Raw genomic sequence first — 12,855 nt, 5'->3', positions numbered from 1 at the left:
TCCCCATGTCCTCGGATCAATCCCTGAGACAGGCTCCCTGCTCAGCGGAAAGCCTGTTTCTCCCTCTTCCACTCCCCCTGCTTGTGTTCCCTCTCTCACACTCTCTCTCTCTGTGTCAAGTAAATAAATAAAATCTTAAAAAAAAAAAAATCTAGGCCCTGGGGTTATGGCCATCAACAATACTCAGACCAGTCCTCTGGTAGGAAAGACTGCATAGTGCAAGGAGGTAAACGTGTCCCTCGCTGTCCTGGGTGAAAGAAACCACGGGGTCACTAGTCGTGGACCTGAAGGCAAGGAGGGAGACAAAGGAGGATAAGGAGTCCAAATAGGCTTGCCTGCTTCATGGGACTGGCAAAGACACCAAAGACACCTTGCTCTTCCTAGGAGGAAGGAGGAGTGTTTGGCTTGGCCGAGAGACCAGGATTAAAACTAACAGGATAAGCATGGTGAGCTGAGCGCCGAGAGGGTCAATGTTGTGGGGTTGAGGATTCAGGGAGCTGCTGCCATCCAAGACTAAAGCCTGCGGAAAACTACAACTCCCAGCGTCTCCCGCGGCCCGCTGGAGCCCAGGCGGTCATATGACCGCGGCTCACGTGTCCCTGCAGCCGGCTCCGGTGTGAAGCACCGTAGGTAGGTGGCAGGAGGTGGGGGCTGTGGAGGGTGGAAGCGTTAAGGCCGGTCCGGGGCCCCCCGCTGCGGCAGAGTCCTGCCCGCTCCCTGCAGAGCTCCGAAGCCCGGCATCCTCGGCCCCCCGCCCAGCCTCAGTTAGGCCGGCTTTGCCGCGCCGTAGCCCCGACTGTCTCCACCTGGTGCTAGGCCCGGATCGAGTCCCGTGCGCCTCCCTAGCTTACCTCACAGCAGCCCTCTCGCCTTGCTTGGGGCCTGGGAATCCTCGCCTCTGCTCCGGGTGCGCCCAGGCCCACTTCCCAGTGCAGCCCACCCTGCGCCTTTCTGGGATCCAGCTCCAGGCTGGACTGGGAACCCCCTCCGATTGGAATGGGAGGGGGCCCACGGCAGTGGTTACAGCTCTGGCCTGAGCCGGTGGACATCAGGCTTCTAGTTCTGGTTCTGCCAACTACCTACTGTGACATTGCTCTAGGCTTTTCTCTTCCCTGGGCCTGTTCCCCTGACTGATCTGGTGCTCCGTTCTGTGAGTTAGCGTCAGAGCTGCTCACTTCCCCTCACTCCGCTGACCAGCACAGAACCAGCTCAAACTCTTCTCTCTGCTGACAGCCGATTTTAGGTGAAGTTTTGAGAAAGAAGAAATTGGGGACGGAGAGGAAAGTGAGGAAAATCAGATCCCAGCTCCTTGGGGAGAAAGAGCTGTAAGAAAACATCCTCCACCCACAACCGTCAGGTGGAGATAGCAGGTAAGCTGGGGGTTGTGGAGCTGAGGACCTGTGAGGAAGGAGAGCTGAGAGATCTTGGACTGCGTCCGAGACCGCTGTGTCCGAGACGTAAGCAGGGTGGAAGAGGAGGTCTCACAGCTCTGCGAGTGCTGACTTCGCACGGCTCTCTCTGGAGCTATGCCAGCAAGCTGGGAGCCCCAAACTCTGCCTCCACTCCTCACAGCTTTGATTCTTTGCTGAGTTACCAGTTGGCTAACAGTTGCATAAGAGGAAGCCCTGTGGCATCTGACTGATCTTTCTGGACTTGGAGCCGGCAAAGAGATTTCCTCTGGAGCTGGGTCCCTTGGTTGCATGCTTGGTGACGGTTGCCTGAGAGCACCCACATTCTTCCTTTAACCTCTCAGGAGTGTACAATTCCTACCTTTGTTCAGCCATCACCAGAAGGAGAAATGAGAAGCATGTGACTACCTAGGGGGTCTCGTTGGCCATTCTAACGCCCCCCCCCCCCAGTGTACTGAGGGCATCAGAGAGATGCCTCTCTGATGGGCAATGGTTAGGTCAGTCTCTCCGGAGAAGACTGAGAATTAGCCTTGAATTTTGAAGGGTTTGAAAGCTACGAAGAATTTAGACTCAGGGCCAGAGGGAGGTATGTGGGACTGTAATACATTGAAATATCCCCCGTTCTAAGTGAGGGCTGCCCTTGCAACCCTGTGGTGTAGAAATAGGCTAGGAAGCCAGGTAGATTTAGATCCAAATCCTGTTCTCCCTCTTGCTAATGTATAATCCTGGGTCGGTGATATGATCTCTCTGAACTTTATGACCACTGTGGTAAGGACTGAGATAAGATATGTCCGTGATACTCCTGCCCAACGTGGAGCCTCTCTGTAGTGCCGATGTGTTAGTACTCCTCTGTTTTATGTCTGTCTTATTGATCCTGAGGGTCTGTAAGCCTGAGGCAAGCAAGATCTGCGTCGGATGTATTTCTGTCTCTGCCACCCTATGGTGTGGTACCCAAGGCAGTATTCTGTACAGAGGCTCACCTGGGTTTGAATCTCAGCCCTCTGACCTTCAGAATGTTGTTGCAGCTTTCTGTGCCCATCTCAGGATAACAGTAGTACATGTCTCTCCCATCTAGGTTGAGAGGAGCCGGAGCTCACAGGCCTGGGATAATAGTCCCAAACAGGCCGGTGCTCCCCTCCAGCTGAAGGTGTTCATCAGCTGCCCAGGGGATGTGATTGTGAGGCTGAATCTGCAGACCCCGTGGGAAGAGGGCTCCCGGGGCCATGGCCCAGGTCAGCATCAACAGTGACCTCGGCGAGTGGGGCTCGAGCACGGACTCCGGGGAGCGGGCCCGTCTGCTGCAGAGTCCCTGTGTGGACACAGCCCCCAAGAGCGAAGGGGAGGCCTCTCCTGAGGGTCTGGGCACAGGCACCACTTCCACCATCGGGGCCATCTTCATCGTCGTCAACGCCTGCCTAGGAGCGGGGCTGCTCAACTTCCCCGCGGCCTTCAGCACTGCGGGGGGCGTGGCAGCCGGTGTGGCACTGCAGATGGTGAGTGTGTGGCCACTAGGGCGGAGATGCAGTTCAGGTGCTGGGTCTGGGCTCTTTACCTCAGAAGAGACGTTTTGCGTTCAGGATAGTACGTGACACATGCGACCACTGTCCCCACCCTCACACTTGGCAGACATTACTAATCTATTCCAGCATTCTTCCCTCGGAGCCCAGAGGAGGCTTCAGAAGGCTTCCCAGCAATCAGGGAAGTTTGTACATCAACTGCATAATTAATGATTTTGTAGTTTATGTCTGAAAAGTGGGCCCTTATCTTTTAGAACTACATGCTGAATTATTTACTGGTGAAATAATTTGATGGCCTGTATTTCCTTCCAAATAATCCAGACTGGGAGGGAGAATATCGGAAACAAGATGGGCCACGAATTATTTTTTGAAGCCAAGTGATGGGTGAATGGGGTTCATGATACCATTCTGTCTACTCTTGTGTATGTTTGAAATTTTCCATAAAACGTCTTCTGTTTTGAGAGAAAAACCTCAACTCGAGGTGCCTCATTCAGGCACCACTTCCACCATCGGGGCCATCTTCATCGTCATCAGCGCCTGCCTAGGAGCGGGGCTGCTCTACTTCCCCGCAGCCTCCAGCAATCTGGTGAAGCTGCCGACGAGATGAGACTCATTTACCAGACTGGCTTCGGGCATTGGCCTAGTAAATGCTGGGCAAGACCAGGCCGCCCTTTGGTGCCAGGCCTTCCCCACACTGTCTGGCCCTGTCCTGCCTGCAGGGCATGCTGGTCTTCATCATCAGCGGCCTTGTCATCCTGGCCTACTGCTCCCAGGCCAGCAACGAGAGGACCTACCAGGAGGTGGTGTGGGCCGTGTGCGGCAAGCTGACGGGAGTGCTTTGTGAGGTGACCATTGCCGTCTACACCTTCGGCACCTGCATCGCCTTCCTCATCATCATCGGGGACCAACAAGACAAGAGTGAGGCTCCCCTTCAAGACCTACTTTGTCCCTCCCCATCAGCCCTGGGGATCCCCGGGGGGAGGGAACGGGCATGAACACCTGCCCAGGGCCTAGCCTGGGTCCGGCATTCTTCTGCGAATCCTCCCTCCTCAGTTACGCTGATGGAGGCCCTGAGGCTCACCAGAGAAGGAGGGCCGCAGCCTGCAGGAGCCTTGCGTAACATTCCCTCCTTCTTTCCTGTGCAGTTATAGCTGTGATGGCCAAGGAGCCTGAGGGGGCCAGCGGCAGCCCCTGGTACACAGACCGAAAGTTCACCATCAGCCTCACTGCCTTCCTCTTCATCCTGCCCCTATCCATCCCCAGAGAGATCGGCTTCCAGAAATACGCCAGGTTCGGAGGCCCCACCCCAGCCCAGGCCAGATGGAATCACAGGCAGCTAGAGACCCAGGCGCTGCTGGAGAAGCCCTCTCCTTCTGGGGCAGCAAGAGTGGGCAAAGCAGGGTGGACAGGGCTTGCAAGGCTTCCAGCCTAAGGATTCCTTTGGTGTCAGCAACAAGGAAGACAGTGGCCCTTTGCATCAGTGAGAGACTCAGCTCCAAATGTCCTTGTCAAAGAAGGGACAGGTGATAATCAGGAATGTGAAGGCAGCTTCCTGGCCGGGGCTGTGGTTTTCCTGGGGAGAGTGGATTTTGGATCATTTTGGAATTGTCAAGCCTGGCCCCGTGTTCCTTGCAGCTTGGTATGAAGGGAGCGGACTGGCTTTCTGACTCAGGGTCTGAAAAGCTGTATGATTCTGAGCTCTTTCCTGCGACCCGTAATTGACAGGGTCTCACTCAGCCGTCTCCATGGTCCCTTTTCATGTTGACATCCCAGTATTTGAATCTTCAGCCCTTTTACCTTCAGCATCCCCTGGTTCTCAAGGGCTCTGCTCGCAGCTGTCACCGAGCGGGGGCTGCACTGATGGAAATAACAGATGTGCTTTGAAGCCCAGACCTCTGAGCCATGGAGCTGAACCAGTGCCTTTCCTAATGATCAGAAATGTCAGTTTGGCCCCCTCTTGGGGTCCAGCTCCCTCCAAGCTGTGACCAGTTTCTCTAAAACTTACTTGTTTTTTAAGTTTATTTAATTTCTACCCCAAGTGTGAGGCTCAAATTCATGACTCCAGGATCCAGAGTCGCGTGCTCTTCTGACTGAGCCAGCCAGGCACCCCTCTAAACTTATTTCTTGTGCATTTTTAAAAAAATCTTTGTGTGGAATAGTCTCCCAATTCATTCAGTAGACACTGTGGTCACTAGAGCTGAGGTGGAATCCCTGGGGTGGAATCAGAGGAGAGCAGCTGGGGCTGGGGAAGAGTAAGTCCAGTCTTTTCTTTCTGGCAGCTTCTTGAGCGTTGTGGGCACCTGGTACGTCACTGCCATCATTATCATCAAATATATCTGGCCAGATAAAGAGATGACCCCAGGGGACATCCTGACCAGGTTGGTAAGAACCCCTGGGGGAAGCCACCACTTAGGCCCCAGCAAGTGCTGGGTCAGACATTAAAGGCCACACAGGTGCCCTTCTCGAGGCTCATTAGCTCACCAGAGCTTGACCTATCAGTCATTGTAGGAAGGAGGCAGGAAGTCCTTATCTCTTCTTATTGGAGGGAAGAGTGAGAACCAGAGACAGGGGGACTTTGCCACCAGTACCCAACAGATGAGCCATCATGAGACGAGGCCTCTGGTTATGGAGACTACCAGGGTGGATTTGCACATTTTTGCCACTTGCGCTCATCTGTAATTTCTGTATCTTCCTATATGAGGACGAATCTGTTTTGTCATTAAAAAAAAAAAGTTTCCTGTTTTTGAAAGAGAAAGAAAAGAAAGCAAAAGCCCCAGTGCAGGAGCCAGAAAGTCAGGATTTTGGTCCCAGGAGGGTCTTCCAGAGCCTTGGTTTACTGACCTGTGAAATGGAGACGTGCCCTCTCCCTGTCTCCAGAGTTAGGGGCTTGAATGTGTAGAATAGTGGTGGGAGAGGGTCATGGTGGGCTGAGTGAAGAGGAAGGGCTTGGGGGTGGTCGGTGGCTCTGTGGGGTACACGGGCAGCAGATTCTTGTGTGTTTGTCCACAGGCCAGCTTCCTGGGTGGCCGTGTTCAATGCTATGCCCACCATCTGCTTCGGATTTCAGGTGCCGGTTGCAAGGTTCCTGTCGTCCTCTCAGCTCGCTCCCCACCCCGGGCTGGAACCCACGTACAGGGAGGATGGGGACATCCTGGGAGGAAAGACAGAGCCAGGGCCCTAGGACTTGTCCCTTGTCCCCATGTCTTTTGTCCCCAAAGTACCATCCTCTGGAAACGGGGGAAGGGGTCATTTCCCCCCGTAACTGTGACCTTCACCCTAACAGTGCCACGTGAGCAGCGTGCCCGTCTTCAACAGCATGCGGCGGCCCAAGGTGAAGACGTGGGGTGGGGTGGTGACAGCCGCCATGGTCATCGCCCTCGCTGTCTACATGGGCACAGGTGAGTGCACCCCGCCGAGGGCTGGGCTTGGAGTGCTCCCAATTTCCCTCTTCGTCTCCAAGTCCTCTAGCCCAGCTCTCCTGGGGACAGCCCTGCACTCCCAGCATATCAAACGCTTCTGTAGGCATTGGCTTGAACCTGGGCTGCCTTGGGCTTCCTCCCGTCCAAATGAGAGAGCTGTATTTATCCATTCGTTCAGCAGGTCTCAGTCAGTGCCTAGTAAGTGCCAGGAACTGTTCCCAGCATGGGGGATGCCGTGAAGACCGACAGCCATGGTCCTGCTCTCGTGGAATTGACAGTCTAGCCAGAGAGAGTCACAGAGTAAATCAGGAATCAGTAAGGCATTCCAGACAGTGACGAATGCCACCATGACAGTCAAACAGGGAAGGTGTGAATGGGACTGGGAGAGGTGAGGACAGCCGCCATGGTTCACAGAAAGGGGGTGGTTCACAGGAGGCTCCTCTCTGAGGGGGTGGCATCTGGGGGGACCCCAGCGATGAGAAGGAGCCAGAATCTGAAGGGCTGGGAGAAGAGCTTTCCAGACAGAGAGGCAGAAAATGCCAGGCCCCTGAGGCAGGGGCAGAAAGGTCTAGAGTGGAATGAGTAGGAGACGGGTGGTAGGCAATGAGGCCAAACAGGGAACAGATAGGACCTATTGGGCCTGCGGATGGTTGGGAGCCAGAGAGGAAGCATTTCAAGCAGGGGCATGTCTGGGCAAAAAATGGCTATGGGCGCCCCGTGCGGAATGGATGATGGAGCAGGACCGGAAGACCAGGAAGACCAGGTCCTGTGATTCCTTCCACAGGTGTTACGGGGCCAGCACTATTCTCCCTCTGAAGACAAAGCCAGGAACAAGAGAGGCAAATAGGCAGAGTCCCTGTCCTCCTGGGGCTGGTGTTCTGGCTGGGGAGACACACAGTAAACAAGTGTTCAAAAAACAGAGAGGAGTGCTCTGAGGAGAACAGAGCAGGGTGACGTGAGCGAGCGCCCGGGGGGTAGTGGTTATTGTGGGTGGGCAGGGTGGACGCGTTCTCTGAGGAGCGGACATCTGAGCTGCGGCCTGAATGGTGAGGGGATGGGGATGTGAAGGGCTGGGCAGACAGAAAGTTCGTGCAGACGCTCTGACACAGAAATGTGCTGGGTGAGCTCAAGATGACAAAGGTGGCAGTGGGGATAGGATGGGAGAAGTCAGGGGGAAGGCCTTGGGTCCCAGCCCGACACCCTCTCAGCCTCCAGAGCTGCTCCAGCGCCCTCCCTGTCTGATGTTGCCCCCACGAATAAACGGTCCATCCCCTTACCCTCCCAAGATCGCCCCTGCCCAGCCCTCTTGTCCCTGTCCTCAGGCATCTGTGGCTTCCTGACCTTTGGAGCTGCCGTGGACCCTGACGTGCTCCTGTCCTACCCTTCCGAGGACATGGCTGTGGCCGTTGCCCGCGCCTTCATCATCCTGAGCGTGCTCACCTCCTACCCCATCCTGCACTTCTGTGGGCGGTGAGCCCCCTCCCTATCCCATGGGAGTGCTCCCTCCCCCCCCCCAGGCTCCTCCCTTTTTGAAAGCCCTTTGAACATGGTCTTTTGACCTTCTGTGAGTCCTCTAAGAAGCTGTAGTCCAGATTCTTTCCTGAACACCTAGCCCTGTAGGTACCCAAGGAGAATAACAGTATCAGTTCCCAGGGGGTGAGCACAGCCTGGGCCAGGCCAAGCTAAGCGTGTCACATCCACCATCCCGTCCAGTGTCCAGTCCCCATGGCAACCACAGGAGGAGTACTGCTAGGCCCATTTCCCAGAATGGGAGACAGACTCAGAGCTTAGGGCCTTACCCCCCCCCCCCCCCCCCCCCCGTCTACCTACTCAGAGGTCTGGCTCCGGGAACTGGAGCGGGGGCCTCTGAGCTACTGTCTTTGTGGGCAGGGCGGTGGTCGAAGGCCTGTGGCTGCGCTACCAGGGGATGCCGGTGGAGGAGGACGTGGGGCGGGAGCGGCGGCGGCGCGTGCTGCAGACCCTCGTCTGGTTCCTGCTCACCCTGCTGCTGGCGCTCTTCATCCCTGACATCGGCAAGGTCATCTCGGTCATTGGAGGCCTGGCCGCCTGCTTCATCTTTGTCTTCCCAGGTGGGGACCCCCAGCACCCCCGCAGCACTGGCTCCCAGGGTCTTCGGGCTCAGCTCCTCCCTTGCTGTCCTGCGGGTGTTTATCAACCATCCCCCTCAGGCTCTGTGCTAACCCCTGCCCCTCCTGAAAAGAAGGTACAGATGGTATCTCCACTTTGATGATGAGGAGATGGGAGGAAGTTAACAGACTCAGCTATTGAGTAGCAGCTTTTCTGACCCAGGTCTGCCTGGGTGCACAGCCTGCACTCTTAACTTCGTTCACACATCTGTTGCTGCCTGACGGTGAGGGCTCGGGCCTGTTCTGCCTATGATAGCGCAGAGGGTGATGGAGTCTGGTGGCAGCACCCCGATGCAGAGGTCGGGAGACTTCAGACACGAGTCTGCTGCCAGATCCCCGGGGAACTGGGCCCATGTGCCCACGAGTTCTGCCTGTACCCAGCTTATTCCTCCTGGGAGACCAGCTTGAAAGCCCTTGCCATGTTGCTTGGAGCAGTGGCGGCTCACACTGGCTCAGAAGGACACTGGGAAGGGTCCTGGGTGAGGTGGGGGCTGCTGCTGAATCACCTTCCGCTGCCACCTCGTGAGCTCTGAGGCTCACGTGCAGCTCAGGGGGGTGCCTGTCACCAGGGGGGTGCCTGTCAGGTGCTGGCCTCCCGCTGTGTGTGGCGTAGGGGCGGAGACGCAGTATCTGGAAGAGTACACACAGGCCTTTCTCCACTCACCGCCACGACCTCTTGGTAAAGGGGGAGGGTGGGCCTGAGTGAAGGAGCCCACCTGAGCTCTGGGGGCCACCTCTTCTCTTCCAGGGCTGTGCCTCATTCAAGCCAAACTCTCTGAGATGGAAGAAGTCAAGCCGGCCAGGTAAGGCAGGACACCCCGCCGGTCATGTCACAGAAGTGCTGGATGAGGGATGGTCTGGTGGGGGCATGAGGGGCTAAAAACAGGGATCAAGAGACTTGTGTACTTGAAAAACATAGGAGTTGTCTAACTCCCTTTTTAAATGGGTGGTACGTGCTGGTTGTAACAGCTCCAATGCTACTGAAGGACTTCACAGAAAAACGCGGAAGGCCCTCTTGCCCCTGCAGCCCACTCCCCACCAGTCCCTCCTCCTGAGAGAGCTCTGTGTGCATGAAGCATGTATGTGTATGCACTATGTGTATGCACAAGCCTGTGAGGCTCTGTGTCTAGTTTGGGCTTCCCAAAAATGGCTTCATGCCAGACGTTTCTACAGCTTGCTTGCTTTCACTTAACCATGTGTCTTGGAGATCTCTATGTCAGCACAAGAAGATCCGTCCACTTCTTCCCTTTTTTGAGGGCTGCAGAGTGTTCTCTCTTATGAATGCATGAATACTCTTATACATGGACATCTTGGCACACCTGTTTTGAGGATCTTGATAGGATCAATTCTTAGAAGGAAATTGCTGGATCATGGGACATGCTCGTTTTTACTTTTGCACATGGGTTCAAATTTCCCTCTAGAAACAGTACCAGTCAGAGTCCTAGTAACAGAGAGTGAGAGTGTCCCCCTCTCCACAGCCCTGCCAGTACTGTATGGAACAGCCTTTTAAATTTCTGTTAGTTTGATAGATGAAAAACATGACATTGTTTTAATATCCACGTTTCTTTGAATAGTACAGAGGTTGAAAACAGGTTGCAAGCTTTTTTTAAAAAAATTGTGTGAGTAATATTCATTATAGAAAACTTTAAAAATATAAGTCTAAAGAAGAAAATTAAAATCACCCTTAATCTCAATACCCTGTTGTACTCTCTTAATGCCCTGTTGCTATTTTTGATACGTAGATTTGCAGATGTCTGCTTTTTTTGTGTGTGTGAATGGAGTGGATCACACTCCATGTGAACTGCTTTTTCTTGAACATGTTTCCATCAGGACACATGCATTCTAATCCTGGTTCTGCCCTTGGCTTGTTGTGACCAGTCAGTGAATCCCATTAGGTCTTGATCTCCTGGCCCATGGTCTAGGGATCATACACCTGGCCCCACATACCTTTGTATGAAAAGTCATTTAGAAGTAGGACGTGCTCTACCCACGGGCGAAGTGGTATAAGTAATTACAATAATTAACTGATACATACATTTATATAAAGTCTGCAAAGTCAAGGGTGGGTTGACTGATGAGGCCCCTCTCTCCCTCTGCCCTACAGCTGGTGGGCGCTGGTCAGTTATGGTGTCCTCTTGGTCACCCTGGGAGCCTTCATCTTCGGCCAGACCACAGCCAACGCCATCTTTGTGGATCTCTTGGCATAACCACTGCCTCCCAGGCAACACATGGCCTTTGCCACTGGACCCAGGAACCCATCCCTTCGAGCTGTGGGGCCACCCTGAGTCCAGCATCATTCCCCTTTACTGATGGGATGACGTCAGGACATCCTTTTGCAGGGACAGTTCTGGAGTGAAATCAGTCCTCACACCTCTGGACAGCTCAAACCCGGCTCCCCTCCTGCTCTCCAGTCCCAGCAGGGTGAGGATGGGGGGAGGAGGTCTTGTGTCACGGAAGAACCATCCCTGTCCTCCAACTCTCCCTTCTCCATGCCTGAAGAACATGGGTGAAGGGGGTCGGAACACCTCCAAAAAAAAGAACCCAGCCTGATTCTCCTTTGGAGAAGGAGTGCGGGCAAAGGGCCACCGCCATCCTCCACAGAGCAGCCTGTCCCGAGCAGGAGCTGCGCTCACTACCCCGGGACTCAGCCCCTGCTCCAGATTGTCAGCCGCTTGGCCCGCAGTGGCTTCTCTGGGATCTGGCAACTTCCAAAGGTAGCACAAAAGTCATACAGATGCACAGAGGTAGATAGAGTCATGCCTTGTCCACCCCATCCTGGGGCCTCTTTCCCCAAACCTGAGGGTCCAGGCATCCCTATCTTCCTCCATCGCCAGACATCATCAAGTCTAATGTTTACAAATGGTGCCAGCCCGGCTCCGAACCAGAGGCCGGGGCCGCGCCGTGCTGCCACGGTGCTGTGAGTCCTCCTCAGTTAGCTTTTCCCTTGGCAGGATGTCTGCTTTTCTCTCTCTGATTTCAGGTGGGCCCCTCGTTTCAGAGGCACAGGGCGGGTGATAGAGAAGGCTGGGAACCTTCCAAACCCATTCAGGCTGGGCTAGTCAGGGTCAAGGTGAGCCTCTCTGATACCTTCTCTTTCAATGACTGCTTCTCTTCTGCCTGCCCTCCAGTCACTTCTTCCCTGTCAGCCCTAGCGGGATAGCCCACAGAGAAGAAGAGTGGCTGCGTTGTCACTGACTAGGCAACATTCGAGTGTAGTCACGCCAGTCTGGAAGTATCCCTTCCAGTCCAGATCTTGTCTGCTCCCTCCCTGCGTGGTTTCTTCACCCCCTACCCCATTTTTCTAGCTCAGTCTGTCCTGCTCATGTAAGCCTGGGGGTAGTAGGGGGTGTGCCAAACCTCTTGTCAGTTTCCGCCACTCCAGGGATCCACCAGGCCTGGCCTCAGCGGCCTGTCAGTCACACTGAGGTCACACATGGATTGTGCCCCAGGTGGGGTGAGGAGGGACACTCTCCTGGTCTGCATTCCCATTTTTCCCTCTTTGGCTCTTCACTTTGACCAGTCCCAGGCATTGAATCGGGCTTCCTCCACCTGGAACTCCCAGCATTTCCTCGGCCCCTCCTGTCCTAAACCTCTGTAGCAAGGGTGAGCGGGGGACCCCCACACAGCAGCCCACCACTCAGGGCGATGAGATCACAGAAGCAGAGGCTGGCTGGCAGCCAGATAGGCTTCTGCTCAGTTCCCAGACGGGATGACCACCTTTCCTCCCATCCCCCCACCCTGAGCCCCTGGGCCAGACCCACACTGCTGTTTTCTCTCAGCCCCTGCACGGCCCCAGGCCCTTCCAGCGCCCATCCCTGCCAAGGTTAGGACGGTCCAGTCAGCAGGGCTACATAGGCTCCTGATGTTGGATTTCAGCCGAGGGATGGGGGATGTGAGAGGAGTCATCACACAGAAGGAAAAGGAGCTGGAATCTGGCCACCTGGCCTAACCTCAGGAGCCCCTGCCCTGCCCCCCCGCCAGGGTATTTTACCGCTTCCTTTCTACTTGCGCGCATTCGTACCAGGGAGGATGGTTTAATAAAAACAGGCTGTGCCGCTGAGCTGTGTGGCCTCCGTCTGGTGCTGGGGGCAGAGTCCAGGCCGCTGACAGGACGGAGATAGGCTGGGAGGGGAGGGTCGTGGCAAGGACTTTTGGCCTTATCGACTTGGACCCCTTTCTCAGGCAGGAGTACTACCATGCTCCCTTTACCAAGATGAGAACGTGCAAGTGGTTCTTGATGCCTCCCCTTGGTTCCTCATCCCATCAGCCCTTCCCTGCCAACCTGGGGATTTGCCCCGGTCTCCTGTCTCGCTGCCTCTGCCTTGGCTCAAGTCCACCTCGTGTCTTCCCCACACCCTATGGC

At 55.2% G+C, this 12,855-nt stretch overlaps 1 protein-coding gene across 1 annotated transcript; it reads left to right on the top strand.

Moving 5' to 3' along the window:
* The first annotated feature begins 587 nt into the window (after positions 1 to 587).
* On the top strand, positions 588 to 12,552 carry SLC38A7 (solute carrier family 38 member 7). The gene is made up of 12 exons (XM_045806923.2): positions 588 to 630; positions 1,234 to 1,370; positions 2,485 to 2,902; positions 3,646 to 3,844; positions 4,072 to 4,216; positions 5,206 to 5,304; positions 5,936 to 5,993; positions 6,210 to 6,324; positions 7,668 to 7,815; positions 8,236 to 8,435; positions 9,241 to 9,295; positions 10,597 to 12,552. The coding sequence occupies exons 3-12, from the start codon at positions 2,633 to 2,635 to the stop codon at positions 10,697 to 10,699; spliced, it is 1,392 nt and encodes a 463-aa protein (XP_045662879.1). The 5' UTR covers positions 588 to 630; positions 1,234 to 1,370; positions 2,485 to 2,632; the 3' UTR covers positions 10,700 to 12,552.
* The last annotated feature ends 303 nt before the right edge of the window (positions 12,553 to 12,855 follow it).

Source organism: Ursus americanus, chromosome 21, assembly GCF_024610735.1.
Source record: "Ursus americanus isolate L20-20 chromosome 21, mUrsAme1.1.p, whole genome shotgun sequence".
Lineage (NCBI taxonomy): Eukaryota > Metazoa > Chordata > Mammalia > Carnivora > Ursidae > Ursus > Ursus americanus.
The sequence above is the reverse complement of the archived record's forward strand: the minus strand, read 5'-3'. Positions and strand labels throughout refer to the sequence as shown.

Coding starts and splice junctions, on each gene's coding strand:
- SLC38A7 (XM_045806923.2), top strand. CDS start 2,633: ATGGCCCAGGTCAGCATCAACAGTGACCTCGGCGAGTGGGGCTCGAGC. Junction 4,217..5,205: donor GGCTTCCAGAAATACGCCAG/GTTCGGAGGCCC, acceptor TCTTTCTGGCAG/CTTCTTGAGCGTTGTGGGCA. Junction 9,296..10,596: donor GAAGAAGTCAAGCCGGCCAG/GTAAGGCAGGAC, acceptor TCTGCCCTACAG/CTGGTGGGCGCTGGTCAGTT.